Raw genomic sequence first — 27155 nt, 5'->3', positions numbered from 1 at the left:
TTAAAAAGAACTTCTGTGGGGAATTACAAGTGAGGATTTGCATTTAGTTTTTCCTTATATACTGCATTTCCTTGTCCTCTGAAGGGCATTTGGATGCAGGATACAATAGTCTGCTAATTAATTTCGTCTATAAACGATGCTGCTTCCTTCCCCTATTCCTCAACCTTCCAGCTCTGTGGCTTTATAACCATCCCATCCTGTAACTGTCAATTCCATCCTCCACTTTTACCACCCCCCCACCCCGAGTGAGATCACATATTCCATTAATTTGAGCAGCTTGCACTTGTGTAGCCAGTGTCAAGATTTCTCCAGCTTATCCATGTTTACCTCTTTTATACAGATGCCAACCATACTTGTTTCCTGGGTTTTAAAGTCCTACAGTTATTCGGATAAAAAGACCAGAAAGCAGCTCCAAAAGATTGTGCCTGAATCCCTTGTAAAATGGGTCCAACCACGTCCTAGATGTTTGACAAACTGCTGATGCAATTCCAGTGACAGAATGACTCAAGCATTTTTAATAATCCTGATATTAATTTAAAAGTAAAAAGTTAATACTGATTTAGAATAAAAGCAAACAGTTGCGTTTACATTAATCTCAAGACAAAAATTGTTGATTCTCATCCTCTCACCACAATTTATTTTTCAATGTCCAATAAGCCTTACTAATTATCTATTGGATGCAAAATGCATCTGATTGAGGTATTAGATCCATCAAAGTAAAGGAAACACACACACCACAGATTTATTTGTTAGACCATTTATTAAGCACCAAAAGCAATTACTGCCATATAAAATATTTGACAAACATTACCCTCACCCTATGGCAATAGTTTACTCCAGCTATGTAAACATTATTTTAGTAACAATTATTTCATCAATAGCTAAAGGATCAAGAGACCTTTGTAGAAATAGCTCATGTTAATTGAAACTAGATGCAGCAGTGCATGACCTACAGGATAAAAAGCTTTAAAGGGTTGCTCCCGGAAAAACTGTGACACCAAAAGCTTCCTCTTACACTGCCAATTATATCCAAGATCGACCTCATTACTAATGATTTTAGTAACTTCCCCTAGCTATCCAAACATCTGTCTGTGCAGTGATCCTCGCACCATCCCCCATTCTCCAATACCTTCCATGCAAATTAATGCTAAAGGTCAAGGTAGCAAAATAATAGAAGTCATCTCCAAGATCCATTGTTATGACAGAAGAGAACATACTGATTATTAGTTAATTTACTTCATTTGGTACATGCATTAAAATACTTGTCTCCCCCAGGAGCAGGGCAAAGACAAATGTTTAGTCCTTAGTTATTTCATGTTGGTCCTTAGTTGTCTCATAACTTGACATTAAATTTCTCGTTAGCCACTTGATTTCACAGACAAACTTATGACAATAAAAAGCTTTTAAGTTAGCAGCTGCACTACAGATTGGATTATGGGAAAGAGTAAGCTTATTTGCAATATGCAAGCTGCAAAGCCAATAAAACTCAACATAATGTACCCCACTGAGGTCAGAGAGGAATTACTAATTTCAGACTCCACAAATAATGAGGAGCTATCAAACTCCTTTTTTAAGTGTTAAAAATACATTCTTTGACATGCTATACAAGCTTTAATTCATAAAAATATCTGCATTACAATAGTATTTGGTTAAGTAATCATACAGGCCAAAGCCTCAATACTGTACGTGGAATTGCCTACTTCACAAGCAGCATTATATATCTTCACCACCACACATGCTTAGAAGGGCATTTCTGTAATCACCTGAAGTATCGCTCTGCAGAAGAAAAGGAATTTGTTAATGTAACCCTGCAGGTTAGGAGGATAAACTCTCCTCTTGGAAATATTAAAGATCTTCTGTGACTATGACACGTACTCACAACAGTTTTCAAAATAGGAATGAGACCTCAGACAAGCTTAGGGACAGCTTATATAAACAGAGCCAGGGGGGAACTGTACAGAACAGATTTCCATTGAAGCCATCTGGAAGTTTCCCACACCTAAACCTTTTGTTTAAAAGATCCATCTCATCTCAAGAGCTGAAAGCAATTCCTTCCGCAACATTTTAATGGCAAAAATGTGAGAAGTTACAAATTGTAAAAACCGGAGCTGCATAAATGCAAACCCAAATGTTTTATTCCTTTAATCTTTTTATAACTGCACTTCCAGCTGAAAGCAGGCAGATAATCTTCTCCTATGCTTTAGAAACCTCTTTCTGTCTGGGGAAAGTTATTTGACACCTCAGCTAGTGCCAACTTTCCCAGTCTAATATAAAGTAAATTTTGAGCAACCTTAAAGTTAGTGCCGATGACCCTACCTAGCAAATTACTCTACACATTTGACTGGAGAATGCTTTATTGTTGTGCTGAGCTTTCTTTATTTATTCAAACCTCTGGTGGCCTTTTCACACTTCAATCTCTCAGCTGGTTTTGTATATTCCTCCTGAAGTTCACCATATTCTCTCTCCTAAGGCTTTATATATTTTTTATAATTTCCATTTTAATTGTCCTATTCATCCATTTTGAACACTGTTTGTCTTCATCCTGAATATTCAACATGGTTTAAACTTGTTCCACTTCTCCTCAACTGAGATGCCAGTTGTACCCGTCAATCACTTTCTTTTCATTCCTCTCATTCCTTTGTAGTTTGCCTTTTCAAAGTCATGGTTTGGTCTTGGGCCTTAGCTGTGCCAATTGTCAGATTATCTAAAACTGTGATACGTAGCTCTCAAAGATTCCAATACTACTTAAAATATGAATGCTGCCCTGATTCCATGCAAGGAGGTCACGATAAGTGTTATCCCTAGTCAGGTCCCTGACACACTGGGTCAAAGGAAGCATCTTCTACATTCTGATTCTACTAATTCAGAGGCTTTTTTCATTTAAATATACCCATTTATATGGAGTTGATGATTGAAGTTACCCATGACTATCACATTATTGTCCCTCCAAACCCTTCACAGATTATGTTACCTTTATCCTTATCCTGCCCTGGGAGTCTGGTCCTCCATTGTTAACCCCATCAATGTATGCGAGTCAATTCAAGTCTGTTTCAATGTCTGCTCCAAGACATCAGGAAACAAAGAACAAACTTACAATTACTTGGCCCTTTCACATCCTCAGAACGTCCTAAAGCACTTCACAGCCAGTTAAGTACTTTTAAGGAGTATTCACTGTAATAGTGTAGGCAAACTGCTTTCATTTCAAAGTTATCCTGTATATAAAACACTGTCCACCTGTCCTGCCATTTCTCTCTTTCCTGAACATCCTAAAACCACTAATATTGAATTCACTCAAATTTTCTGGAGGGAACCATATTTCAGTCATCTTTAAATTGTCATTTTACTGACACCAGTTATCTCTACTCAAGTATCTTATTCCAAATACTTCTAACATTCAGACAAGGGCACTTTATTGGCCCAGAAATTCGGGTCTCCACAGGTGAGTACGCACGGGGTACTCACCCGTAGGCACGATGGAAGTGCCGGTTTCCTGCATGCACTGCACATGCGCGGGAAACCGGCACTTCCGTTCCTCTGAAAGCAGGGGTTCAGAGGTTGAACGCGTGCGCGGGGGAGGCTGCGCGTGCGCTTTGAACATATCCTCAGAAAAACCTGTAAAAAAAAAAGTCTTTAGAATTTAGAAATGTAAAAAGCAGGCGTAAGGCCTGCTTTTTACAAGGTAAGTGGTCAATTAATTAAAATTAAAACATTTTTTCCACAGGTTTATTATTTTTAAATACTTTAAAGCAAGGTAAGTTTATTTTTAGCCCCGTTAGAATATTTAAAAAAAAATCAAAAATTTAAATTATTGTTTAAAATAGTTATTTAATGTAATTAATAGTTTATTTTAAAAATGTGATTTAAAAAAAAAATTTTGAAGGTTTACTGCCATTTTGGGGCCGTAGTATTTATAAGTCTTGACAGCACTTCCTGTCAAGACTTATGAATGGAGCATTCCCTGCTCCGATTGGCTGCCCATGGCCCATGTGATCCCAGGGGACACATCGAACTAACTGCGCCCCTGGGACACGCAAGCACTGCGCGCTGGCAGCTGGGCCAGGCCCCGGATCGGAATTCCACGGGGCCCTACAGCTCAACTGCCGGTGCGCAAGGTAAGTGCAGGTCGGGGGCTTGCACCCGCGGGAAGCCCCCGACCCGAATTTCTGGGCCATTGTATTATTTATTTTTAAACTTATGTTTAGTTATATATCTATCTTTCATATCTGTCGTTTTCACTCCTGGGAGGCAAATCACTGACTAGTTTTCTTTTATCTTTATCACCAAGTAGCACATTTTGCTTCATGGCCATACCTTGATCATACTGGAAAGAGATTTTCCATAGTTGGCAGAGAATTTCTCACGGATATCAAACAGGTCGACTTCACTCCTTGAAATCATAATCCTGATAAGCGCGTCGTCATCTGTGCCAGCTCCCTAGTTACAAAAGAAAATGTCAAAATACTTAGCTACTTTCAACAGACTCAGATGAAGTCACCATATCTGATTGTGATAATGCTGCTGTTGCATGGTTTATGCAGTATTCTCAATAAAGTGTCTTCTCTAAAGATCAAAGTAAATCTGGTTTTACATACTGTTTGGACCCCAATAAATCATGAACAAGTTTTCTTTAAACTGGACAGTAAAGGAAGCTACAGAGCCAGGACACTCCAGCAAGTATGAACCAGTTAGAACAATCTTCCTTGCCATTTTAGGAAGTGTACAATCACTGGTTTATTCTATTCGAATATGCCTGCCAATTGAATCAACAAATAACGTGCCAAAAATGAGCTCTGAAGCAACACACATCAATGTGGACCTCCAATAAATTACATGTCATGTATTAATCTGTTTAGTGGACAGTTACATTCCCAATCAAACAAAGAACAAGCTACATTGCTGGTGAAGTTCATTTGCAATGCACCCAGCATGATGCTTACTATGTAACTGAAAGGAATTGCATTCTATAGAAAGGTTTCTGTTTATATTAACGTTTGCGTGATATCGGGCCAAATTATGCTGGGAAAAGTAACGGCGTATTAACTAAACACGCAATTAATGCGCAAATCAACCAGCAAGTTCAGGGGATTAAGAGATGCAATATGAGTTTGCTTTCCACAAATGGCATCCCACCCTTGGCCTCCTCGTTAACTTTCTGGGTTTGCACGTTAACTGCCCATTAAACTTGCTGCAGAAAGTTAGAACTGGTAATTAAGAGCATAAGTACCCTTTAACAATGTGATAATTAGTAATGCATTGCCAATCAACCTCTGGCCCAGAAAGGGATCAATTTGAACCATTTAGTCTCATTCCTGTATGTACTAAATTATTTTTAGAGATTTTTTTAATTTCAAATGATTTTTTCCCTTTTTTCCTCCCTCTCTTAATCCAATCTTTCTTTCCCTCTATTTCTCTTTCTGTGCCTGAATTGACTCCAATTCATCCACTATGATTCACCCTCCTTCTTAATCTTTCCTGTTTCTTTCTCAATCTTTAAATCTCATTACACTATTGGTCCTGCCATCCACTAAGGTCTCAGATGCCCCCTTACCCTCACCATGGCGGTTTCAGCTCCCAATTCCAGCAAGTTACGACACAAAAAATTTTGAGCTGAAGGGTGCAGGAAAAAATCTAACCAACAGCATATGCAGCGAGATGCCCCACTCCAGCAAGATTTGGCCCACTAAATCATTTTGCTCACAAGGAGCATTGTAAAGTATCTTCATACATAACAATTGGATAAAATGGATTTGGATGCAGAAAAATCAAACTATTCTTACACTTTAAAACTCTATTCTAGTTTAACTGCAGAAATTTCAATAGCAGATCAATTTTGTCAATTATGTAACAAACTCAAGTTCACAGCAACAGCCTAGAGCACAAAATGCAACACTTTCAATAGTCAAAACTGCCTTTGACTATTCAAGAACATAAGAATTAGGAGCAGGTGTAGGCTATACGGCCCCTCGAGCCTGCTCCACCATTCAATAAGATCATGGCTGATCTTCGACCTCAACTCCACTTTCCCGCCCGATCTCCATATCCCTTGATTCCCCTAGAGTCCAAAAATCTATCTCTCTCAGCCTTGAATGTACACAATGGTTGAGCATCCACTGCCCTCTGGGGCAGAGAATTCCGAAGATTCACAACCCTCTGAGTGAAGAAATTCCTTCTCTTCTCAGTCTTAAATGGCGACCCCTTATCCAGAGGCTATGGCCCTTAGTTCTAGACTCTCCAGCCAGGGGGAACAACCTCTCAGCATCTACCCGGTCAAGCCCTGTCAGAATATTCTACGTTTCAATGAGGTCACCTCTCATTCTTCTAAACTCCAGCGAGTATCGGCCTGATCTACTCAATCTCTCCTCATAGGACAAGCCTCTCATCCCATGAATCAATCTAGTGAACCTTTGTTGCACTGCCTCCAAGGCAAGTATATCCTTCCTCAGATAAGGAGACTAAAACTGTGCTCCAGGTGTGGCCTCACCAAAGCCCTGTACAATTGTAGCAAGACTTCCTTACTCTTGTACTCAACCCCCTTGCAATAAAATGTCAACATGCAAATTGCCTTCCTAATTGCTTGCCGTACCTGCATGCTAACTCTGTTTCCTGTACGTAGACACCTAAATCTCTCTGAACACCAACAAGAAAAGAAAAATTGACCTCAATTTCTTCCCTCTTTAGACACTAGTCCTTTCATCCCTACAACCAGGGTTCAAATCCTCTGGTGCAGGAGCAGGTAATGAACCCACTCCCAAAACGGTCACATCAGCACGACCAAAGAATCTTCAGACTTGCTTCCCTTCTAGAAAGTTTCCACTTTGCATTGATCCAGACCAGAAATGGAGTAAAATAGAGCAAGCTACAACCAGTCACCTCATGACCATGAATCCCGATAATTACATTAATACAGAAAGGTATTTCTAGGGTGTAGGTTAGCAATTTATTATATATATATATACACTTCCTTCTTCTTCTTCTTCGACAGTCCTTCGGAACCGAGGAGGACTTGCTTCCACATTAAAAATGAGTTCGCAGGTGACTGATGAGTCCAATGCAGGACCTACAGTCTCTGTCACAGGTGGGGAAGACGGTGGTTGAAGGAGTGGGTGGGTGGGGTGCTTGGGTTGACCTGTGCTCCTTGCGCTTGGCTTCCATTTGCTCCCAGCGAAACAACTCGAGGTGTTTGGCGCCTTCCCGGATGCTTCTCCTGCACTTTGTGCGGTCTTGGGCCAGGGATTCCCAGGTGTCGGTGGGGAGGTTACACTTTTTCAAGGCGGTTTTGAGGGTGTCCTTGAAGCATTTCCTCTGCCCACCTGGGGCTCTCTTGCCGTGCCGGAGCTCCGAGTAGAGCGCTTGTTTTGGGAGTCTCGTATCGGGCATGCGGACAATGTGACCCGTCCATCGGAGCTGATTGAGCGTGATCAAAGCTTCGATGCTGGGGATGTTGGCCTGAGCAAGAACACGGATGTTGGTACGCCTATCCTGCCAGTGGATTTGCAGGATCTTGCGGAGGCAGCATTGGTGGTACCTCTCCAGTGCTTTGAGGTGCCTGCTGCACATGGTCCATGTCTCTGAGGCATACAGCAGGGCGGGTATCACTGCTGCTCTGTATACCATGAGCTTAGTTCCGGGTTTGAGGTCCTGGTCTTCAAACATTCTTTTCCTCAGGCGACCGAAGGCTGCACTGGCACACTGAAGGCGGTGTTGGACTTCGTCGTCGACGTCTACCCTTGTTGACAGTAGGCTCCCGAGGTATGGAAAGTGGTCCATGTTGTCCAAGGCCATGTCGTGGATTTTGGTAATTGGGGGGCAGTATTGTGTGGCGGGGGCAGGTTGGTAGAAGACCTTTGTCTTACAGATGTTTGGACACTTCCTTCACACCAGTTCTCAATGACCACTTCTCTCTTTGTTACTACACATTGCCTTCCTGACAGAGCTTTCGCATTACCTGATTTTGATGCTACATTTAAAAGGTAATAAAGAAAGATAGTGATGCAATGGTACATCAAGAATCAGATGCTTACTAGCTTTGAAAACTATTTGCTATATAATGTTCCTTTAATATGTCTTCAGGTATCACACCCTTAAAGCAACTGTTCCTAGTAACTGGCACCCTGCATTGAGAAAGCAGGGACAGGGTACTGAATTTGGATGATCAGCCATGATCTCATTGAATGGCGGAGCAGGCTCGAGGGGCCAAATGGCCTACTCCTGCTCCTATCTTCTATGTTTCTTCTATGTTTAGCTCAAGAATGTGGGTACAAGGAGGCTGGTCATTTTTATATTAAATATTCTACCAAAAATATTTAATTTCAGCTTCTCGAATAAGTGAAATTAACCAGATAGTTTCAACATACCCGCATGGCATTGTGGAGACTCTCAGCAAAATACTCAGGAACACCTCTTATACACTTCACTGAAATAGAACACAAACATCATTTATCTGCTTGGATTGTTCTTGTTCCTTTTGACAAGGAAGCTAATCTCACCTACAGCTCTACTGTTAATGTGTACACAAGGAATTAGTAGGCCATTCATTTCAATTAATGAAATGGAACAGTTAGCAGAGATGACTTGCAAGTCCAATCGGCCACTAGTTGAGGTGACCAGCATAGATGCATTTAAGGGGAAGCAGGAATAGAAGGATGTGTTGCTGAGGTTAGATGAAAAAAGGGTGGGAGGAGGCTCGTGTGGAGCATAAACACCAAATGGCCTGTTTCTGTGCTGTAAATACTATGTACTATGAAATACTATATAATAGAGCATTAGCTCTCACTTCTTACCAACTGCTAGTAATGCATTCCTCAGATTTCCAGATGTCTCGGAAGAAATACTTTCTTCTATTTGATAGCCTGAGATTCTCATGTACTCAGTAAAAACTGAAAAAGAGCACATTAAAACAGTCATTCCCAAAAATGACAATGTTGTGTCCTTTCTTGTATACAAAAATGTGCGCAGGTGTTTAGAACCGAAGACCTGAAGCAGATATTTTTATAGAACTGATAAAAGGTTTTTAAAAATTCTTGAGCACCTCATATTTCCAGAAACTCAAGGTGTACATTGTTCCTAGTTTCTCATTAAGTAGTGTTACTATGCAGCCTTAATACAAATATTGCAATGCAGCTTCCTCAGGGTCCGAGAAACTTCCCTTATTTAGTGAAGGAGCTGAAATATCAAATTAGAGTGATTCCTAATTGGATTAAGGTTATGCCAAAACTGGTCCTTTAACCATGAGAATCAGACTTCAAATCTAGCCTAGCGTGAAAGTGTCTTCTCCAGCAGCTGCAAGACAAGCTGAAATTTAGCTCAGGCACTCAAACCATCTTCTACTGGCCACAAGTCAAATCATAACTGAACTATTAGTTAAGGGCCACAATGGCTCATATTGAAATATCACACTGGTGTAGTGTGGATGTACTTGGGAGATTGGTGGCCAACGTGTGCTTAGGGCATAATGTAGGAAATGCTACTTTGCATATAATTTACACTATCCTACATGCCAGTACTTAAGTTACCCAAAATGGAACAAGTAAGTGCTCTACTCCTCAGCACCAATTAAAAAAATCTATGACAACTGGACCAAAATTAGTACAGTCAAAAAGTAATAAATACACAATGAAAACATTTTGAAACATTTTCTGTTTCAAAAATGCAAAGTATATTGTCTAGTTTCTAAACAACTGTACATAGCGCAGCAGGTAGTTTAAGAATTATCAGGAAAACTCTTGTGCAGAAATCATTACAAGAAGCAAGTTCCAGCTGTTCCCCAGCCCAAGTCAAGGATTGCTATATACAAGATATTTTCCATTATATCAGGCTTATTTTCGATGAAAAAAAATTGGAAGGGTAAAGGCCCACAGTGTAGACACCACTAAGATTAAAAAAAACTAAAAGATAAGGTAAATCAGGAAGTAGCAAGATGAGAACAAGCTTAAGTTGTAAAACAAAGACTGAGGGGAGAAAGGAGTTCGTGTTTTCAGTTCCTAGGAAAACGGTAAGAAGAGACAGTGCGATAGGCCTTATTTAAATATACAGCAACATAGTTGCCAACTGTCCATTTTTGGAACAGGCAATAGCTTTTCCAGTCCTTGCTCATGCTGTTTGTGCGGGAGTTGAGAAATCAGATGACTGATAAGTCACGTCAGAATACATGCTCGTGGCTTTGTAAATTTGAAGAAGTATGTTGGTGTAATGTGCTGGTTAAGTTTACAGTCCATTATCTCTGCAGCTTGTGCAATGCTTATTTTTAAATACACTGTAGTTTCATCATTAATTCAGGAAGGCGGCCTACCACCACCTTCTGAAGGGCAATAGAGATGGGCAATAAATGCCAACTTTGCCAGCAACACTCACATCCCAAGAACAAATTTAAAAATCAGATTATCTACACTAGAATAAACAATTGCCATCCATACCAATATACTCCCATGGATATTGAAAAATAGAAACCAACTAGGAGCCTCAAGCCAGTACCTTGCTTCAGAAAACATATTTCCAGTTGAAACTAAGATCCTTTCTGAAGGCAAAATGTTTGTGGTGCAAGTTTGCCTCCATCTTCCATCTCCAGTGAAGGATTGAAGTATGCGGATTAAACCATGCCGAGCCAGTTCCAATCATGCCATGGGATGGGAGGGAGGTTGGGTGGGTAGGACTGACAGACTCACGTTCAACTGCTGTTCTCATGGAACCCTTCTCCAATTCAACCTTCAAAGTCCCAGTTGAATATTTGCTACCACCACCACCACCACCACCACCAAGATCTTTCCACATACTCTCACTAATTCCAGACCTCCAACATAAAAATTGAATGATTTTACAATTTTCAGTTAACACCAATTTAATTGGAAATCTGCTACTAGGTTTTAATGAATCATGACTGCCCACCCCCTTTAAAACTGCAGTCATAACCAATGTTCACTGTAATTTTGTTTGGCGCCGCGGGGCCCCTTCAAAAGACCGTGCATGCACGTTTTTCCTCACTGAAAAGCTGGCAAGCCGGCTGCACGAGGTCCCTGGAGCGCTGAAACTTACAGGAACATTGTCCATTACCCACTTCAGAAAAAAAACACCCTCAACCACGCTGTCCTTGCAAACTACCACCTCATCGCCAATCTCCTCTTCCGCTCTAAATTCTCTGAATGTGTTGTTGCCTCCCAAATCTGTGCCAACCTATCCCACAACTTCATGTTTGAACCTCTCCAATCAGGTTTCCAGCCCTTCCACAGCACCTAAACTGTCTGAATTAAAGTCACAAATAACATCCTCTGTGACTGTGATAATCAATTCTTTCTGTATTTGAAATATTCTAGGATTTGCTTTTGTTTCAATAATTTTATGATGTTGTAAGTAAGCCTACAGACCATTATTATTTCCATTGTCATCTAATTCAGCTATGGCATCAGCAAACATGTACACTTGCTATGTTGTACTTACAATTATGATGTAACTGCATAATTTAAAAAACTTGCAGAAAAAGAGCGCGCTTCGGGTTCAAACAGTCAAATCAAAATTTCCTTTTGGTGAGGGGTGGCATTTTACACCAGAGTTAATATCCCCCCCCCACACTACAACTGGCAGAATATTGGGTACAGTTGCAACTGAAGTCATGACAAGTTCACACCCCACTGCACTGCTGTCGTATGCTTGGGGTCAAAATTGAGACAACCCTCAAGATCTTCCGAATTACAGGAGACTTTGGTTTATCCGGAGGTTGTATGTCTGGAAACCTCGATCTACCGGCAGAAATCAGGAGCCGTTTTGTTAGGTTTTTTTTCTTCTCGTGGCTTTTTTTTCCCCCCCAACAGTCAGGCTCTGGAAAGTCTCTCTGAAGCTGTTGCTAAGCTACAGAGACGCTTCCAAGGTACGGGCCGACTGTTTGAAGCTGTTGCTAAGCAACAGTGTTTGTTGTCAGATACGGAGATGAAAACCTCCGTATGCTTCAACGTTAACGCTGGTATGTCCGGCAGTTTTGATAGATCGGCAACAGCTCGGTCCCGTCGGTGCCGGATATCACAAAGTTTCCTGTAAATGGAATGGAATGAGTTCAGCATAACATGCTAACATCACATGTCATTCTCCCACTTCAAGGTCAGCTGAAATGTTCTGGAACGATGCATTGGTGCCGTAGTAGTCAGCTCTCCTCTCCTCCCACACAACATGTGAACTTCAGACAAAATGAGGCTTCAACCTTCAATTAGATCTTACAAGTGAAGATAATTACTGTCCTGAACAGTATTATAAAGGTTGTTTTTCAAGCACTGTTGGTTGTATATTTGCCTATATAAAAGTGACTGTGCTTCAAAAGTAGTCCATTGGCTGTTGAACACTTTGGGAAGGGGTTCTATAAATACAAGCTCACTACCATTTAGATCCCCCAATAAAATGTGAATGAGACTTTTTCTCCCAATTAACAAAAAAGAATGCTTTGTTCAGAGTCTACCAAGTGATCAGATGCTTAATGTAACTTAGATCAAATGCAAGGTAATCAGAATTTTGGAGGAGGAAGCCAAGAGAAGGAAAAGGAGGAAGGAGAGAAATAAAGCAGAGGAACACTAGTGTCTTCTACCCTTCAGTCACTTCAAGCACTAAAGTTTAAAATTATTACTTTTTTCCAAATATTCTGTTAAAGGGTCATACTTTAATATATTGCACGACCAATATCATCACATTTAAAGACGTCAGTACTTGTTACCAGTAATGAAAGTTAAACAAGCAAAGCACACCTTGCTGAAGGTAATGAACACTCTTGGTCCCAATGATGGTGAGGAACATCGACTCATCAGTACCGCATTTCAGTTCTCCAGCTTGAAACAGCTCCTGTGGTATAAAGATGTTATTTGTTATAGAATCATAGACTTACACCACAGAAGTGGGGCCATTCGGCCCCCCATGCCTGTGCCAGCTCTTTGAAAGAGCTGTCCAATTTAGTCCCAAACCCCAGCTTTTTCCCCATAACCCTGCAAATTAGTCCTCTTCAAATACATGTCCAATTACCTTATGAAAGTTACTATGGAATCTGATTCCACCACCCTTGCAGGTAGACGTAGCACAGTCCAAAGATGTGCGGGTTAGGTTGATTAGCTATGATAAATTGACCCTTAGTGTTAGGGGGATTAAATACGTGGGGTTACAGGGATAGGGTGGGATATGCGTTGGTGTAGGGGTTACGGGGATCGGGTGGGATATGCATCGGTGCAGGCTCGATGGGCCGAAATGGCCTCTATCTGCACTGTGGGGTTTCTGTGATTCTGAGATCTTAACCCTCTGCGTGAAATAATTTCTCATTTCCTCTCTAGTTCTTTTGCCAATTATTTTAAATCAATGACCTCTGGTTACCGACCCACTTGACAGAGGAAATAGTTTCTCCCTACTTACACTATCAAAACCCCTCAATTTTGAATACCTCTATTAGGTCGCCCCTTAACCTTCTCTGCTCCAAGGAGAACAATGCCAGCTTCTCCAATCTCTCCACATAACTGAACTTCCTCATCCCTGGTATCATCCTGGTAAACCTCCTCTGTACTCTCTTCAGAGTTAATGAAAGTATAATCTTTTCAACTTGTAAAGAAACACAGGGAAAAAAAATCCATGCATTTTGATCCGCTGTAAAACTTGCTGGCATATTCAGAGCTAAGTCGCTAATGAAAAACTTTATTGTGCACCACAGTGGTTCTGAAGTGTTAATCTTATTAATGTTCATTAGACTAGAAGAGAGTTTCTTTAAAAGAAAAAATAAACAGAGCTTCTGCTACATCTAAAGTAGGTGACATTTCTCTAAATGGGTTAAGAATTACATTTAAAATGACATTTGTGTGTCGGACATATTAGAACATGAATATTCTTCAGACACTGCGATGAGTGAACAAAATCACAGCAGAACACGAGAGTCATTTACTGTAATCCTGCATTCTGTAGGCTGCCTGCTTTTCAGTGCAGAGATTATACATGGAATTGTACTGGACTAGTTCATCCTTTGACCTGCATCAGACCAGATGCCCACTGGGTAGTTTCAAGAATTCTCCCAATTCAACAATCCTATTACAAAAGCAAAATACCGCAGATGCTGGAAATCTGAAATAAAAACAGAAAATGCTGGAAACACTCAGCAGGTCAGGCAGCATCTGTGGCGAGAGAAACCGAGTTAACGTTTCAGGTCGATGACCCTTCGTCAGAACTGGAAACAGTTAGAGATGTGACAGGTTTTAAGCAAACCAGAGGCAGGGAAAGGGGGAGGGGAGGAAAGAACCAAAGGGAAGGTCTGTGATCGGGTGGACAGCAGGAAAGATTATATGACAAAAGGGAGAGTAGTGCAAGGCAAAAGGGGATGTTAATACGACAAGTAAAGAAACAAAAGATGGGTCTAGAGTAGGTGTAAATGGGAAGGGTAGATAAAGGGGAACCAGTGGATGTAGTATATTTGGATTTTCAAAAGGTATTCGATAAAGGTGTCACACGAAAGGTTGTTACACAAGGTAAAGGCTCATGGGGTTGGGGGCAATATTAGCATGGATAGAGGATTGGTTAAAGGACAGAAAACAGAGTAGGAATAAACAGGTCATTTTCAGGTTGGCAGGCTACTACAAGAATCAGTGCTGGGGCCTCAGCTATTTACAATCTATATTAATGACTTGGATTAAGGGGCTAAGTGTAATGTATCCAAGCTTGCTGACAATACAAAGCTAGGTGGGAAAGTAAGCTGTGAGGACACAGAGTCTGCAAAGGGATATAGACAGGTTAAGTGAGTGGACAAGGTGGTGGCAAATGGAGTCTAATGTGGGGAAATGTGAGGTTATTCACTTTGGTATGAAGAATGGAAAAACAAAATAGTTTTTAAAATGGTGAGTAGCTATTAATGTTGGTGTTCAGAAGGGTTTGGGTGTCCTTGTACATGAAACAGAAAGTTAACATACAGGTACAGCAAGCAATTGGGAAGGCAAATGGCATGTTGGCCTTTAATGCAAGGGTGTTGGAGTATAAGAGTAAGGAAGCCTTGCTGTAATTGTACAGGGCTTTGGATTACTGTGCACAGTTTTTGTCTCCATACCTCAGGAAGGATACACTTGCCTTAGAGAGGGTGCAACGAAGGTTCACTGGATTAATTCCCGAGATGAGAGAGTTGTCCTATGAGGAGATTGAGTAGAATGGGTCTATACTCTCCAGTTCAGAAGAATAAGAGGTGATCTCATTGAAACAAAAGATTCTGACAGGGCTCGACAGGGTAGATGCTGAGAGGCAGTTTCCCCTGGCTGGAGTCCAGAACAAGGGGGCATAGTCTCAGGATAAGGGGGTTGGTCATTTCGGACTGAGATGAGCAGAAATTTCATAACTCAGGGTTGTGAATCTTTGGAACTCTCTAACCCAAAGGGCTGTGGATGCTCAATTATTGAGTATATTCAAGGCTGAGGTGGATAGGTTTTTGGACTCTAAGGGAAATAAGGGATATGGAGATCGGGTGAGAAAGTAGAGTTGAGGTCAAAGATCAGCCATGATCTTATTGAATGGTGGAGGAGGCTCGAGGGGCCTGCTCTATTTCTTATGTTCTAACTTAATGCCATCTGCAAACCTGGATACACAACTCTCTATTCCTTTATCCAAGTCATTAATACACAAGATGAAAGGTTGCGGCCCCAGAACAGATCCTTGGGAAACACCATTAGTCGCATCCTGCCAATCAGATTACCAACTCTTCATCCCCACTGTCAGTCTCCTATCTCCCAACCAATTTCCAAACAGTCAAAAAGCTACCTCTAATTCCACATGCTCTAACCTTAACAAATACATTCATACTTGTCTACGTGCTCAGTAACTCTACCCCTAATTACAGATTCTATTAGCTTCCCCACAACTGATGTTAAACTGACAGACCCTGTTACTTACCTGGTTTCTCTCTGCCACCCTTCTTAAATAATGCAATGACATTAGCAATTTCCTAATCGAATAGCACAATCCCAGAATCAAGAGAGCTTTGAAAGATTATCACCAACACTTCTGCAATTCCCTCACCTACTTCTTTTAATACACTGGGATGGAAACCATCAGGTCCTGGAGATTTATCTGTTTCAAGTCCCATTATTTTCTCCATTACCATATTGTTACTTATATTGAATCCATTAAGTTCCTCCTCTTGATTTATCTTTAGTTTCCCTTTTATCTGGTATTTTATCCTTTTCCTCTACTATGAAAACTGATACAAAGTACTCCTTTAATAAATTTGCCATTATCTTGTTGTCTATTACAGTTATCACCTACGTCAGTCTTTGATAAGCGCACATCTCCCTTAAAGACACAGTTAAATATGAATAATTTACCATTATAGCCTTTATATTACTTGCAAGCTTTTTTTCCATATTCCTTTTGCATCTCAATATTTTCTTGGTGCCGCTGTTATTACTATATTTCTCAACCCTTGGATTCCTAATCAATTGTGTAACCGATTTCCTTTAGTTTTATACTCTGTCTCACTTCATATATTATCCATGGTTTCTTGACTGTACAAGTGGAACTTTTGCTCTTTAGGGGTATGTTTTGTATTAAATAGCTCCCACTGTTTTTATGTTAACAGCTCAGCCCAGTTTGACAAAATGAGATGCAAGCTGAACACGTTAAAGTCTGCCTTACTTAAGTTTAAAACCTTGATTTGTGTGTGATCTTTCTCCTTCTTGAACTTAATGTCAAACTATCTGAGGAAGGATGTTCTTGCCATGGAAGGAGTTCAGCGAAGATTCACCAGGCTGATACCTGGGATGGCAGGAATGACATACGAGAAGAGATTGGGTCGATTGGGCTTGTACTCGCTGGAGTTTAGAAGAATGAGAGGGGATCTCATTGAAACTTATAAAATTCTGACAGGACTGGACAGACTAGATGCAGGAAGGATGTTCCCGATGGTCGGGGAGTCCAGAACCAGGGGTCACATTCTAAGGATAAGGGGTAAGCCATTTAGGACAGAAATGAGGAGGAATGTCTTCACCCAGAGAGTGGTGAACCTGTGGAATTCTCTACCACAGAAGGCAGTAGAGGCCAATACATTAAATATATTCAAGAAGGAGTTGGATATATTTCTTAAGGCTAAAGGGGTATGGGGAGAAAGCAGGGACCGGGTACTGAATTTGGATGATCAGCCATGATCGCATTGAATGGCGGAGCAGGCTCGAGGGGCCGAATGGCCTACTCCTGCTCCTATCTTCTATGTTTCTATGTTTTTATCAGAAGGATTTCCAGAAGGTATTCGACAAGGTGCCACAAAAGAGACTTAAGCATCTCCAATTTTAATCGCTCCACCATTGACGGCCGTGCCTTCAGCTACCAAGGCCTAAGCTCTGGAAATCCTGCCCTAAACCTCTCCGCCTCTCGTTCCTCTTTTAGACGCTCCTTAAAACCTACCACTTCAATCAAATTTTTGGTCATCTGCCCCAATAGCTCCTTATCTGGCTCGGTGCCAAATTTTGTATGATAAAGTTCCTGTGAAGCACCTTAGGACGTTTTACTACATTAAAGGCGCTATGTAAATACAAGTTGTTGTTGTTCAGACTGTTCACAAAAATGAGAGTGCATAGTATTGGAGGCAACCTATTGGTAAGGAGGTAGGAGACAGAGAGTAGAGATAATGGGTATGTACTGAAACTGGCTGGATGTGACTAGTGGTTTCGCCCAGGAACCTGTACTGGGGCCTCAGCTTTTCCCTATATTTCTACAGGACTTGGATGAAGGAATAGACTGCCGTATATCTAAGTTTGCTGATGACACCAAGTTAGGTGGCAAATTAAATAGTGTAGATGGGAGCAGAAAGTTGCAAAGGGACATTGACGGATTAAGTGTGTGGGCAGAACTGTGGCAGATGGAGTTTAATGTGGGAAAGTCTGAGGTCGCCACTTTGGACCCAAGAAAGATAAATCAGAGTATTTTCTAACTGGTGAGAAGCTGTGGATGAGCAGAGATTTAGGGGTCCAAGTAAAGAACTCACTAAAAGCTGGTGGACAGGTACAAAAAAATAATGAAAACGGCTAATGGAATGTTGGCCTTTATCTCGAGGGGGCTGGAATACAAAGGGCTGGAAGTTATGTTGCCGCTGTACTGAGCTCTGGTCAGACCCCATCTTGAGCACTGTGTTCAGTTCTGGACACCACACCTCAGGAAGGATATATTGGCCTTGGAGCGGGTGTAGCGCAGATTCACCAGAACGATACCGGGGCAAAAAGGGTTAAATTATGATGATAGGTTGCATAGTCTGGTCTTTTATTCCCTTGAATATAGAATATGGGATGATCTATTGGGGGGTTTATGGTGATTAAAGGATTTGATAGGGTATATAGGGAGAAAACTATTTCCTCTGGTGGAGGAGTCCAGAACAAGGGGGCATAACCTTAAAATTAGAGCTAGGCTGTTCAGGGGTGATATCAGGAAGCACTGTTTCACACAAAGGGTAGTGGTAATCTGAAACTCCCCGCCCCCCCGCCAAACAGCTGTTGAGGCTAGGTCAATTGAAAATTTCTAAACTGACATTGATAGATTTTTACAAAAGCAAAATACCGCAGATGCTGGAAATCTGGTAGATTTTTGTTAGGCAATGGTATTACGGGTTATGGAACCAAGCCGGGTAGATGGAGTTAAGATACAGCTCAACCAGGATCTAATTGAATGGCAGTACAGGCTCAAAGGGCAGAATGGCCTACTCCTGTTCTATGTTACGGTCACTGTTTGGATGATGCTCCCTTACTGTCAGATTATTAGTTAATTCTTGCTCATTACTCATTACTAAATGGCAAGGTAAGGTTTTATCATAGCAAGGATGTCTCTCCTCACCACCAGCAGTGAGTTATATTAGTTACATCCAGCTCCTGAAGACAGTCCCAGATGTTATTACGAATGCCTAATGGGACCTCAATGCATGATATGACTTTTGTTGTATCCCTGTCCACTGTAGGTGGATTTGGGGGCTGCTCCAGGTGCTGGGAATATTCTAGTGACATTCTCTCCAGGACTCAGATGAGAGGTGAAATCTGTGGACCTCATGCAGAATATGATGCGTTCAGTAAAGGAACCTTAATTCCCCATTAACACTTTATTGTATACGGCAATTGTGACAGTTTGTTCCCTAATTTTCATCTATTCTGCCTCCATTTGGTAACCTACATTTCATTCCCAAGTACACTTTAGGCTTTTTGTAAACTGTCGATTTTGAGGAGAGTGCAGTGAACAGAGCAGAGATGATTACTTTAATTCATTCTGGTTGCTTGTGTTCACATGCTTCTTCTCCTTTTCCTCCTCCCCAAGATTTCCATTTATAGCGACTCTTCCAGCTATAGAGAGGTAGTGGCAATTGGGTTGCTGCTTCCTACTTCTGGACACTAGTACTACGTTACTTCCTCATGTCCAAATTTCCTCCAGGTTGGGACAGCCACTGGAGAGCCCAACTAAAAACAAAGGTAACATCACACACACTAAAATGTCAACAGTGGCCCACTCTGGAGGTCTACATACCTCTGAACATTGGTGCAATAACTGCTGTATTTATTTTAAAAAATAGGGAAAGGCCAACTTTACTAAGCGGAGATGTGATTTAGCAAAACTGGACTGGAAACAGCTACTTGAAGGTAAATCAGTATCAGAGCAGTGGGGGGCATTCAAAGAGGAGATAGTGAGGGCTCAGAGCAAATATGTTCCCACAAAGAGAAAGGGTGGGACTCCCAAATCTAGAGCCCCCTAGATGTCAAGGAGCATACAGGGTCGGATAACGCAAAAAATGGGAAACTTATGTCAGATAGTGACAGCTCAATACTGTAGAAAGCCAAGAGGAGTATTGAAAGTGCAGGGGTGGAATTAAAAAGGAAATTAGGAAAGCAAAGAGAGGACATGAAAAAGTATTGGCAAGTAAAATCAAGGAAAACCCAAAGATGTTTTATAAATACATAAAGAGCAAGAGGATAACTAAAGAAAGAGTAGGGCTCATTAGAGACCAAAAAGGTAACCCGTGAGAGAGGCGGGAGAAATGGGTATGGCTCTTAATGAATACGTTGGGCTGGATTTTCCAAGCCCTGAGGAGGCGGGACGGGTCTGCCGGTAAAGTAGCAGAAAGTGGGGGCGGATGGCAAACCCGCCCCCGTGCCCTTTTGCCAGGAGGCGGGACGATGTGCTGCTTCGGGTCCCATCTCCTGGAGGCGGGAAAGGCATTTCATTCTTTTAACTGCCTGTTAACAGGTAGTTAACAGGCAGAAAAAAGAATTAGTGCCATTTTACCTTCACAGGTGAAGGCTTCCCGGCCTCAGAGAACCCCGCCAGGCTGGAGGAGACATGAAGGAGGTCTGCAGTGGTCGGAGGCACCTAGAAGTAAGATGTATAGGTGAGTGATGGGTGCAAGTGTGCAGTGGTAAGTATGTAAGGTGAGTGATAAGTTTTAAAAATCGGGAGACCCGACATCCTCCTTGTAGATTTCACAGACTGACTGTTGGATCCTCCGAACCAACAGCCATGTGAAATTTACAATGTTGAAAGGTTTGATGAGTCCTGAACACAAAGGCTTATCAAACTACAGAGACTGTCGGTGTTTGGCAGCTTCACGGAGCTGTCAAATGCTGACATTTCTTCTTTCAAGAAGTCTTGACTGATCGAGCACGTCTGACGTTGACGTGCTCTGTCAGTGACTTCCTCCCTACTTGGCCTGCTGAGCCCACAGGGCAATCAGGGGAAAATCCCTCTGGTTGGTCAGACGAGGATGGAGACGGGACATCGACACGACAAGCAGCAGTCCCGTCTCCATTCACAAAATCCAGCCCTTTGTGTCTATCTTCACAAGAGAAGGAAAATGCAGTAGTTAAGGAGGAGTGTGAAATATTAGATGAAATAAACATAGAGGAAATATTAAGGGGTTTAGCATCTTTGAAAGTAGATAAATCGCCAGGCCCGGATGAAATGTATCCCAGGCTGTTAAGAAGCAAGGGAGGAAATAGCAGAAGCTCTGACCATCATTTTCCAATCTTCTCTGGCTACAGGTATAGTGCCAGAGGACTGCCAAGGTTGTACGGTTATTTTAAAAAAAGTGAGTAAGAGATAGACCGAGTAATTAAATGTCAGCCTAACCTCGGTGGTGGGCAAATTATTGGAAAAAGTTCTGAGGGACAGTATTAATCGTCATTTAGAAAGGCACGGATTAATCAAGAACAGTTAGCATGGATTTGTAAAGGGAAGGTCGTGCTTGACTAATTTGATTGAATTTTTGGAAGAGGTAACAAGATCGATGAGGGTAGCATGTTTGATGTAGTGTATATGGATTTTAGCAAAACTTTTGACAAGGTCCCACATTGCAGACTGGTCAGAAAAGTAAAAGCCCATGCGATCCAAGGGAAAGTGGCAAGTTGGATCCAAAATTGGCTCAGTGGCAGAAAGCAATGGGTAATGGTCGATGAATGTCTTTGACTGGAAGGCTGTTTCCAGTGGGGTTCCACAGGGCTACTCACTAGGTCCCTTGCTTTTATTGGTATAGATCAATTATTTAGATTTCAATGTTGGGGCATGATTAAGAAGTTTGAAGATGATTCAAAAATTGGCCATGTGGTTGATAGTGAGGAAGAAAGCTGCAAAAAGATATCAATGGACTGGTCAGGTGGGCAAAAAAGTGGCAAATGGAATTCAATCCAGAGAAGTGTGAGGTAATGCATTTGGAGAGGGTTAACAAGGCAAGGAAATACTGAAAGGTGCAGAAGAGCAGAGGGGCCTTGGAGTGCTTGTCCACAGATCCCTGAAGGTAGCAGGACAAGTAGATAAGGTGGTTAAGCATATGGGATACTTTCCTTTATTAGCCAAGGCACAGAATACAAGAGCAGGGAGGTTATACTTGAACTGTATAAAACCCTAGTTAGGCCACAGCTATAGAGTACTGTGTACAATTCTGGTCACCACATTACAGGAAAGATGTGATTGCACCAGAGGGTACAGAGGAGATTTACGAGGATGTTGCCAGGACTGGAGAATTTTAGCTATGAGGAAAGATTGGATAGGCTGGAGTTGTTTTCTTTGGAACAGAGGAGGCTGAGGGGAGACCTTATTGAGGTGTATAAAATTATGAGGGGCCTAGATAGAGTGGATAGGGAGGAGTAGAGAAATCAATAACCAGGGGGCATAGATTTCAAGTAATTGGTAGAAGGATTAGAGGGGAGTTGAGGAAAACTTTTTTCACCCAGAGGGTGGTGGGGGTCTGGAACTCACTGCCTGAAAGGATGGTAGAGGCAGAAACCGTCATCACATTTCAAAAGTACTTGGATATGCACTTTGAAGTGCCGTAACCTACAAGGCTACGGACCAAGAGCTGTAAAGTGAGATTTGGCTGGATAGCTCTTTTTCAGCCGGCACAGACACGAAGGGCCAAATGGCCTCCTTCTGTGCTGTAAATTTCTATGAAAGACAAAAGTTAGAAGATTGGATAACGGCTTACAAAAAGCCTTGGCACACTGTAGCCCTGCAAGATGATGGGGCTGCTTAACAAGCATGCAATTCAGTGCATCACCTTGTCAGTATTACTGTATATTGGTAAATTGTTTTAAATATTAATCTCTAGCAGGGCTCAATAACCAAATGAAGTAGATACAATAGCATTCATGGCCTCAAAACTGTGCAAGATCAAAGAGCCGATGGAATCATTTAAAGAGTAAGGTCTGTTAACAGTAACAAAATGTTCAACCTTGAAATGCTTCGACTGACCTGTGCATCTTTTTTAACTGCGGCTTCATCACATGTCGTGCTCTCATCTCTATTGGCCTAACCAGAGGAGGAAAGAAATGTTCATTTTTCTATTAATTATGATTTTCACAGTTGGTCAAACAAGTGTGGAGTGCATTTCTATAACTGACTGATTACTGTGTTTTGTTACCACTCACGCTGAGAGCCCAGAAATTGCTGGATTGACACATCTCGCGGCGAGAGATGTGAACTGTACGTTTAACCTCACCCTTCAGAATGTGCTATACTTGCACCGCAAATATTTGCTGGAAATGTAAATTGATTATGGCGCAGTGATGTCAACGTCGCATCTGGAACCTCATGCCCAATGGTCCGGCTCCTTAACCAATGATAGAGAAAGAAACAGAACGAATGACAAAGAAATAGGGTGAATGAGAGTCAAATTACAGACAGAAAGATAGAGAAGGAAAGAAGAGAACGGATTGAGAAAAAAAAATAAAGAAAAAGAAAAGTTTTAAAAATATTAAAATCAAGCAGAAGAGAACACTGTAACCCAGTTGTGTTTGGGAATTGTTGTATTGGTCCTTGGAAAGTTAATAAGTGAATGGCAGGGTAGGTGGTAAACATTCTTCCTCAAATACGGTATCCCAAAATTATTTTCTGAAATAAATCTTTATAATTTGCCGAGTGTTGAAACAGCTTTGTACCCTGGAAAGTATTGCCTTCCAACACTACCAGGTGTGCACATGGTAAGACTGGCACAAAAATACTCCCAAGACATTTGTAAAAAAAACACTTCGAGGAACAATTCACTACCTGCTGGAGAGTCCAGAGCTTCACTTGTTTCCCTTCTGGGCCTCCAAGGTTGGGTTTTATGTCAGGACTATAAACCACATCATTACAACATAAATTAAATGGCAGCAGTTAGATTAATTCCCATTTAAGGCGCAAATCCAGCAATTTCCTGACAGGTAATTTATTTGCCAACTTTTAAGTGAGCCGAGGCTCCCTCTATCGGCAGGCAGTGGTCGAGGGGAGTCCCGCATCGTCGGGAGCCTGGATAGCAGAACCAGGGCGGGAGATTCCGACTGGTCAGAAGAGGTCAAGATAAGTTTTTAAAAATGACTCGTGTCAGAATTCATGGGCCAGGAGCAGGAGTGCTTCCCCCAGACCCTGCAAGGAGTCCTTGTGCCTCCCCAGCCCACCCTGCACCGAGAACCTCCAGGCCCTCCTCCCACTGAGTGCCGGGGACTGATCCCACAGGTCCCTGGCTGCGGCCTCCTGCTGCAAAATTCCCACTCCCTCCCGCCCGCCAGCCAGGTAGTGGATTTGGCCGGGTTTGCGCGGGACCCAGAGAACACTTATGTAGATGAGGCCCTGTCATTAAGATCGGCAGGGCCTCCACATCCTTGGACTCTCTGGGTGCGCCGCTCTTTGGGGCTCATGTGCACCATTTCCGCCCCCTTTCAAATTGGGGCCATAATATCTGAAATCATTCAGAAAATGATTACTGTGGGTTTTTTATGTTCTTAAGGGGTCACATTTCCCAAAGCAGCAAGGTTGTCAAAACCCTTCTGTTTATTTAGGAATAATCTGGACTAACATAAGAAATAGGAGCAAGAATAGGCCACTTGGCCCCTCGAGCCTGCTCCGCCATTCAATAAGATCTTGGGCTCAAAGCCACTTCCCTGCCCACTCCCCATAACCCTTCACTCCCTTATCTTGCAGAAATCTGTATCTCCACAGCTCTCTGCAGCAGAGAATTCCACAGATTTACGACCCTCAGAAGAAATTCGTCCTCATCCCAGTTCTAAAAGAGCAACCCTTTATTCTGACGCTATGCCCCCGAGTTCTAGATTTCCCCAGGAGGGAAAACATCCTCTCTGCATCTACCTTGTCAAGCCCCCTCAGTATCTTATATGTACCATTATTATTACATGGGTCCCCGCACCATAAAACTCCATTGTATATGTTAAGAAGTACATTCGTGAAAAGAAAAGTTCTGCTCACCTATTAGCCCGGTCTTCATTGACTCCCGGTTCCCCAACACATCAAATATAAAATTCTCATCCTCGTATTTAAATCCCACCTAGCCATATTTCTCTCTATCGCTAATCTCCTCTAGCCCTATATCCACACCCCCAAATTATGTTCTTCCGATGCTGGCCTCTTGTGCAACCTTCTCCCTTCGTCCCACTGTTGGCAGCTGTGCCTTTAGCCGCCCAGATCCCACACGCTGGAATTTCCTCCCTAAACACCTGCACTTCACTCTCTTCCTAATATTTCCTCCTTTGGCTCTGCGTCCATTTGTTGATTACATGTAGACGCTATATAAATGCCAGTTGTTGTTCAGTGCATTATTAAGGGAGTGCTGAATTGTCAAAGATGCCATCTTTCGAATGAGATGTTAAACTGAGGCCACATCAGTCCTCTCAGTTTGATGTAATAGACCTCTCCTGGTGTTTTGGCCAACATTTATACCTCAACTAAAATCCCAAGAGATGATCTGGTCATTTATCTTATTGCTGTTTGTGGGACCTTGCTGTGTGCAAACTACTGTAGCTGTGTGTTTGCCTTAAACTACTTCCATTGGCTGAGCACTCGGACATCCAGCAGATGTGAAAGTTGCGATATAAATAAAAATGTCTTTAATTTGCAACAACTGAGAACAAGCTTGCATTTATATGGCACCTTTCATGCCCTCAGGACACTCCAAAATGATACACAAACAATGAAGAACTTTTGAAGTGTAGTCAGTGCTGCAATGTAAACTCCTCTTTAAATAGTGCAAAGGGATCTTTCACATCTATCCGAGGAGGCAGACGTTCTTCAATTTAACATCTCTCAAAAGCAAACATCTCTGGCAATGCAGCACTCCCTCAGTACTGCACTGAAGTGTCAGCCTAGACTAGGGCCCCGATTTTCCTGGAGCTGTCAGGCGGGGTTTCAGGCGGGCGGGGGTTGGGGGGAAAAAAAAACAGAAATAGGGGGTCGCAACCCCCACCCCCCCCCCCCCGCCCGATTCCCCGCCCCGTCCGACTTTCGCCCCGTTGTTTCAACGCGACCCGAATCAGTCCCGCCCGCAGCAGGCGGGACTGGTCGTCGGGAGCCGAATGAGCAATAATTGGCATCTTTAATGCCATTTTAAGGGGCCCTTGCAATTTTCAGCCTTTCCCCACGTAAACCACGCCTGGTGGGAACACCGCTGATGAAACCTGGCGTGAACAATGTCGGCTTGCTTACTTTCAGCTGCAGGTCAATCAGGAATGAGGAGATTTAATCAGCCAGCATTTGTAGGCTGCAGGACCTTGTTGCTCCAGGCTTGGGGCAACTTGTTGAAGGCTTAGGCACAGCGGTGGAAGGTTGGAGCCTCACACACTTCTCCAGTGTGAGCTCCTGGGAAGCCCCTCTCAGCACCCTAACTCAGCGCTTCCTCAACGGAGGCATCTGCCAGAAGCATGGGAGGCCTTTTGTTCCTTCCCTTCTTGGCATTAGAGGATCTCCAACAGCAGAGGAGGCTGCAGCAGATCCAGCAACAACAGCAGCACCAGCAACAGCAGCACCAGCAGGAGCGACAGGCTGCGGCTCAGCCACCTGAGGCAGCACAGGCCAGAAGGGGCCAGCGCATGGAAGCCCGTCGGTGCAGGAGATACCCCCCAAACAGGGTCTACAGACACGGTGAGCTACCTCAACATGACTGAGCAGCAGTGCCAAAGGCGGCTCCGCCTTTCGCGAGAGGTAGTGACTGATACCTGCGCAATGCTACAGCAAGACCTGGAGCCCAGAGCAGCAGGTCGACACTCCTTACCAGTGGCCATCAAAGTCACCACCGCACTCAACTTTTATGCCTCAGGCTCCTTCCAGGGATCAGCAGCAGACATCAGCGGCATCTCCCAGGCGGCCGCACACACTTGCATCAAACAGGTCACCGATGCCCTCTTTGCCCTCGCACACAATCACCTCCATTTCACCCGGGATCGCACAAGTGTGAGGGCGAGGGCGATTGGATTAGCTCAGCTGGCAGACCTTCCAAGGGTGCAGGGCGTCATTGACTGCACACATGTGGCCCTTAGGGCACCCCATCGCAATCCAGGAGTTTTTGTCAACTGCAAGGCCTTCCACTCCCTTAACGTTCAGCTGGTGTGTGACCACAAGGTGGTGATTTTGCATGTTTGTACCAAGTACCCTGGCAGCTGCCATGACTCCCTCATACTGCGCCAGTCTACTGGCAGGATGACTTATATTTTTTTCCACCCCTTTGTTTTGGGTCTTCCCTTTCCCCCCCCACCTTTCCTTTTTTTTCCTCTCTCCCACATGGCAGCTCTGTCTCACCCTGCCAGTACACTTCACACCTAATCTCAGCCGTCTTTTGTCTCCACTTGTCCTATTACCATCTCGTCTGGTTTTGAATACCTCTTAATGTCTCTTTTACTTCTTTTGTTCTATCGCAGCCCTGCCTTCGATCTATTTTATTTCCTTTCCAGTTT

General features: G+C 42.7%; 1 protein-coding gene across 4 annotated transcripts in view; it reads right to left on the bottom strand.

Moving 5' to 3' along the window:
- Nucleotides 1-741: 741 nt before the first annotated feature.
- The window catches only part of LOC147122730 (annexin A5-like), a 78318-nt gene continuing 51904 nt past the window's right edge, over nucleotides 742-27155 (bottom strand). For 3 of the 4 annotated variants that reach the window (XM_086009928.1, XM_086009938.1, XM_086009918.1), the window contains 6 exons: nucleotides 22690-22746; nucleotides 12720-12813; nucleotides 8781-8876; nucleotides 8355-8413; nucleotides 4312-4434; nucleotides 742-1776 (listed from right to left, as the gene is read on the bottom strand). In XM_086009928.1, coding sequence (XP_085866054.1) covers nucleotides 1714-1776; nucleotides 4312-4434; nucleotides 8355-8413; nucleotides 8781-8876; nucleotides 12720-12813; nucleotides 22690-22746 — 492 coding nt within the window. In that variant the 3' untranslated portion in view covers nucleotides 742-1713. The remainder of the gene's footprint in view (nucleotides 1777-4311; nucleotides 4435-8354; nucleotides 8414-8780; nucleotides 8877-12719; nucleotides 12814-22689; nucleotides 22747-27155) is intronic. The other variant, XR_015081503.1, reaches the window with a different exon arrangement.

This window comes from Somniosus microcephalus, chromosome 2, assembly GCF_052327205.1.
Source record: "Somniosus microcephalus isolate GS21.2 chromosome 2, FLI_Smic_1.0, whole genome shotgun sequence".
Taxonomy (NCBI): Eukaryota; Metazoa; Chordata; class Chondrichthyes; order Squaliformes; family Somniosidae; genus Somniosus; species Somniosus microcephalus.
The sequence above is the reverse complement of the archived record's forward strand: the minus strand, read 5'-3'. Positions and strand labels throughout refer to the sequence as shown.